Raw genomic sequence first — 5,504 nt, 5'->3', positions numbered from 1 at the left:
CTACCTCATCTACCAACAAGTAGGATTAGAACCTGATTAAGGGTTTTTTTTTGTTTGTTTGGGAATTTCGCACAAAGCTACTCGAGGGCTATCTGTGCTAGCCGTCCCTAATTTAGCAGTGTAAGACTAGAGGGAAGGCAGCTAGTCATCACCACCCACCGCCAACTCTTGGGATTAAGGAGGAAAAACGTTTTTGATTAAATATTAATTTCGTATTTAATTAATAATTTGTTTAAATATTAATAAATTCTCAGACATTTGGTACAGTACTTGTTTTGAATTAAGCACAAACCTACACAATGGGTTATCTGTGCTCTGCCCACTACGGGTATCGAAACCCGGATTTTAGCGTGTAATTCCGCAAACATTCCGCTGAGTCACTAGGGGGCCTTGTTACAGTAAGTATTGGTTAAATATATTCTGTTCTTTTTCTGCTGTCATTATTCCAGAGGTTACTATTCAAAAAAACAATTGACCGTACTGATGTAAAACTAAAGAAACCATGGGTAATAGATAAAAGTGAAAATCTGTGCTGTTTCAAAAATTTAAAGAATCAACTTCCTGTGGAATGGAAAGTGAATAATAAAGCATGGATAACAAGTGCTATATTTGAGAAATTTTAAACAAATTAAACAAAAGAATGGAACAAGAAAATAGGAATATTCTACTTTTCCTAGATAGTACAACTTGTCACCGAACAGTTCAACTTTCAATTGTTTGTTTAATCTTTCTACCTCCATGTACAACATCAGTTCTACAGCCACTAAATAATAGAATTATACAGTGTATAAAATTGAAATACAGAAAACTGATGCTTCAGCATATTATTACAAACATGGACGACTGTAAGAAAGCATCTGAAATGACCATGAAAATTGATGTGTTAGATGCAATTGCATTTTAAAGTTATTCAATCAAATGCATAACAGATGAATGCCTAAGAAAGTGCTTTTGAAACTGTGGATTTATTCTTGGTAATGGTGGAGATTGTGGGGAAGTTGTTTGTTATGATGATTCTAGTGAAATCCAAACTCTGATTGAGAAGATTGATACAGATGATTTTGTGAATGTTGACACGAATGTTTTAACAGAAACTGATGAAATTGATTTAAAATATATAATAAAATCACAAGATGGTAACAGTGTGAGAGATTCACGAGATGAACAAACTGGAAAAGGCAGTGAGGAAACAGAAATTCCTACTCCATAGCAAGTGTTAAGTTATATTAACACTATCAATTTGTATGCAAAAACGAAGGGGGAAAATGAACTTCATGAAAAGGTCGTAGACTTGGTGTTCTCTTTAAACTGCATGAGAAAGCCCATTAAAAAAACAAAACAGTTGAAATTGGACACTTTCTTCAAATAAATTTCATATAATATTTTGTGTACTTATGTATGTTTTGAATGTTTATTTTTGTTCTTATTCTAATAAATATAACATAAACAGTATAATAACTTTATTCATAAACGTTTTTCTTCCCTTGAGTCAAACAAATATAATGTTCCACTCAAAACGTATATATAATTAAGGAAATGCATGTTCACTGTATCTAAAGCCGGAAAACTTGCTTAACCCGGACATTTTACTCGGTCTCGTCTTAGACAGGTTTAACTGTACCTTGTATTTTGCAAGCTGAGAAACTAAAGCTTCTAATTATAAGGCTTGTTTTACTTTACTTTTTAAAAAATACTTCATATAGTTGTATCTTGAACCTGTGATATTTTGATACTCGTGGTAGGCAGTCCATGGATAGCCCATTGTGTAGGTTTGTGCTTACAGGTAGGCAGTCCATGGATAGCCCATTGTGTAGGTTTGTGCTTACAGGTAGGCAGTCCATGGATAGCCCACTGTGTAGGTTTGTGCTTACAGGTAGGCAGTCCATGGATAGCCCACTGTGTAGGTTTGTGCTTACAGGTAGGCAGTCCATGGATAGCCCATTGTGTAGGTTTGTGCTTACAGGTAGGCAGTCCATGGATAGCCCACTGTGTAGGTTTGTGCTTACAGCTTAGAATCTTGTAAGAAATCTTATTTATATGTTCACAATTCTAGATATTAAAGAAGGGAGAAAACATATTCAGAAATACGTTTCTTTTATTGAAAAAATATTCATTTCTTTAAACAAACACGTATATACAACATAAGCAGATCTTGTATTGTATCTGTGAAGTCTTGTAAATATTCTCTCTGCTTTGCTGTAGTTTTCCTTATGTTGAAGCGATGTCATATGGCGTACTGGCAAAGAAGCGGAATTTACTGTGATCTGATGGCTTCGTAAACTCTAGCTACGTCATCGTCTGTTTGGAAGGGAGCATTCTCGACCCCAATGTTGTTGTTAAGATCGTAGAATTTGGGAGCGATTTCACAGGGCACGGCCTCCTCGGGGAAAGCACATGTGAAACTACCCTGATTGAAGATGGTCTGGTTACCACATAAGAAGCTCCAATGTTCAACTTTTAAGGTTCCATCAGCGATAGTCTGTGGGTGGCAGATGTGGAAGATTTTACAGTTGTTATCAACATCAGCGTAGTATCCAGAGTGGAGACCAGCACAGGAGAAGGTGGTTTTGACTTCTTTGACAAGGACCTGGGCTCCATCCGGAAGTTCGAAGGCCGCACGTTTTGTCTGCAATAAATGTGTTCTTTTGTCAGCTAATACTGCTTTCAAAAAATGATACAGAGGATATTTGAAATCACGTTTTGTCTGATGCTCTTTATAAGGTGAAATACAATAAAATGAAAACTTACCCGAGATAAGACGACAGCAGAACCAACGGAGAGCAGTGCTGGAAAAATAAAACAATAAGTTTATTTAATGACGTACAATCTGTACTACATTCTATTTACTTTTAGTTCCCTTTAAGTAACATATTGAAGTTTAGCTCACTGAAACATATACAAAAGCAACCACCGTGCCACCTACCGACTAAGATCAGGAACTTCATAGCGATTGAAAGAGTTCTGGGAACCTGGACCTAACGGCGAAAGAAAAAAAAAATCAAAATTAACAGTTCTGAGCTTATAAGTTGAGATTTCTGTATTAAAAGAAAAGAGATTACCTTATTGTAGGCCCACCAGTCCTATTTAATGTTTCTAAACTAAATTTTAAAAAATAAAACGGTTGCATGACATGTCTGAAACATACTTTCGACCATATTTTCAAAGGTCACGACATGGTCAGGTGGTTAGGGTTAATTGGTAATCTGAGGGTCGCAGGTTGGAATCCCCATCCTACCACACTTGCTTGTTCCTTACCGTGAGGGGGCATTATAAATTCAAATGAAACCAATATTTCAAAGCACGAGGGACAATTCGAACCTTTCTGATTCGTTAATCCGTACATGAGGTTTGAAGGATCGAAGATTTCGCGACACAAATTTAGTTTTTAAAGGAAAGAAGCTTCGCTCTTCGCGAAAATTGTTACTTTAATGTGAAAAGACTAATATATAACAGTCAGATAAACGTCCGGACAAAGAGTTTGTTTGTTTGTTTTTTTAAATTTCGCGCAAAGCTACAAGAGGGCTATCTGCGCTAGCTGTCCCTAATTTAGCGGTATAAGACTAGAGGGAAGGCAGCTAGTCGTCACCACCCACCGCCAACTATTGGGCTACTCTTTACCAACGAATAGTTGGATTGACCGTAACATTATAACGCCCCCACGGCTGGGAGGGCGAGCATGTTTGGTGCGACCGGGATTCGAACCCACAACCCTCCGATTACGAGTCGAACGTTTAACCCACCTGGCCATGCCAGGCCGCAGACAGAGAGACAGACCAAGGTCTGACGTCACTGAGAAGGAAAAAAGGAAGGAGACAAAGTGCATCCAATAAACAGGATCACCTGGTGGTGGGATCCATAAGTCCAATGGCTGAGATGAGTGTCGTGAATTTGATGTGGGAGGAATGAGAGATCTCCCTGAGAATACAGACGCTGAATATTCTACCTATCTTGTAGCTTTGTTGAGAATATAAAGAGAAATAGGGAAGGCCATTTTGAATTTATTTACAATAAAAAAACAACATCACAATAGAGTATGACAATGGGAAAAAACGAGATGCACACTGTGAGAAGAGAACATTTATACACTTTACATAAATATATGTGATGACAATAAAAACAAACACTCTGATAATGATAGAAATACTTATACACAAAAAAATAATAATTATGAATGGCACATAAATATACAAACTGTAAAAACTGATAGTAGTAATAAGGAAAATCAATACAATCATGTATGTACAAACTGACAAATAATAAATAACAATTACAAAAGGAGAGGGCAGATCAGAACCCGAGCTCAACCTGACACCAACTCAGAGAGAGGCGAAACGTCTGGCTGCCACCGATGGAAAAGTCCCCGGAGCTCAGCCGCCGAAAATCCGCCTCGAGATGTAGTAATAGCTTATACCTGGCCGTATCTTAAAGTACGACACCGGTGCCTACTCACCTATAACAAGAAGGATTGTCTGGATCCGCACTTTGAAAGATTCTGGACAAGCGAGACATCGTGTTGAGCTTTTATATAGTGAACCGCACATCTTAACATGTGTGGGCGGTGTAACAGTAAAGTGTGTCAGTGGTAGGGCCTAAAAAGTGAACTGAACAATTACCGTTGGTGTCCTTAAAAGCGTTCTGTTATTGGTTGGTTTTTAAAAAAACTTGTTTTGGAATTTGGAATTTCGCACAAAAGCAACTCGAGGACTATCTGTGCTAGCCGTCCTTAATTTAGCAGTATAAGACTAGAGGGAAGGCAACTAGTCATCACAACCCACCGCCAATTCTTGGGCTACTCTTTACTAACGAATAGTGGGATTGACCGTACCATTATAACGCCCCCACGGCTGGGAGGGCGAGCATGTTTGGCGCGACGCGGGCCCAAACCCGCGACCCTCAGATTACGAGTCGCACGCCTTACGCGCTTGGCCATGCCGGGCCAAAAATGGCGAATACAAGACCATTTCGGACAACTAGAACATGTGCGTGTAGAATGTATACATTCTTTACCCACACTTACATAAACTAAAACACTATACTCTTTAACTTTATTTTCCGATAACTTCCTTCCTTATAATTTATAACTGTAGGTGTCTCCTTTAAGGTTTTAGTTCAGTTTATTCTTGGTCCGTTCATCCAGATAGGGTAATTATAGAGCGTTATATCCTAAGTGGCCTGGCATAGCCAAGCGTGCGACTCGTAATCTGAGAGTCGCGGGTTCGCATCCCCGTCGCGCCAAACATACTCGCCCTCCCAGCCGTGGGGACGTTATAATGTGACGATGAATCCCACTATTCGTTGGTAAAAGAGTATCCCAAGAGTTGGCGGTAAGTGGTGGTGACTAGCTGCCTTCCCCTAGTCTTACACTGCGAAATTAGGGACGGCTAGCGCAGATAGCCCTCGAGTAGCTTTGTGCGAAATTCAAAAACAAACAAACAATGTAACTTTTTTTTAGCACTGTATTAGGAAGTGGTGTATTTTGCAGATACAAGGTTTATATAACATTG

The 5,504-nt window shown here is 38.8% G+C and overlaps 1 protein-coding gene across 2 annotated transcripts; it reads right to left on the bottom strand.

Moving 5' to 3' along the window:
• Window positions 1-2,077: 2,077 nt before the first annotated feature.
• LOC143226788 (uncharacterized) lies at window positions 2,078-4,505 on the bottom strand. 2 transcript variants are annotated; one of them, XM_076458197.1, is made up of 4 exons: window positions 4,451-4,505; window positions 2,924-2,975; window positions 2,749-2,786; window positions 2,078-2,626 (listed from the first exon to the last, which is right to left on the bottom strand). In XM_076458197.1, exons 2-4 carry the CDS (start codon window positions 2,943-2,945, stop codon window positions 2,255-2,257), a joined length of 432 nt encoding a protein of 143 aa, XP_076314312.1. In that variant the 5' UTR covers window positions 2,946-2,975; window positions 4,451-4,505; the 3' UTR covers window positions 2,078-2,254. The 2 variants fall into 2 exon arrangements, with proteins under 2 accessions (XP_076314312.1, XP_076314313.1); XM_076458198.1 differs by lacking the exon at window positions 4,451-4,505 and adding an exon at window positions 4,272-4,294.
• Between the last annotated feature and the right edge of the window lie 999 nt (window positions 4,506-5,504).

This window comes from Tachypleus tridentatus, chromosome 9, assembly GCF_004210375.1.
Source record: "Tachypleus tridentatus isolate NWPU-2018 chromosome 9, ASM421037v1, whole genome shotgun sequence".
NCBI classification, from domain to species: domain Eukaryota; kingdom Metazoa; phylum Arthropoda; class Merostomata; order Xiphosura; family Limulidae; genus Tachypleus; species Tachypleus tridentatus.
The sequence above is the reverse complement of the archived record's forward strand: the minus strand, read 5'-3'. Positions and strand labels throughout refer to the sequence as shown.

Coding starts and splice junctions, on each gene's coding strand:
- LOC143226788 (XM_076458197.1), bottom strand. CDS start 2,945: ATGAAGTTCCTGATCTTAGTCG. Junction 2,787..2,923: donor GAAGTTCCTGATCTTAGTCG/GTAGGTGGCACG, acceptor TTATTTTTCCAG/CACTGCTCTCCGTTGGTTCT. Junction 2,627..2,748: donor CTGCTGTCGTCTTATCTCGG/GTAAGTTTTCAT, acceptor CATTTATTGCAG/ACAAAACGTGCGGCCTTCGA.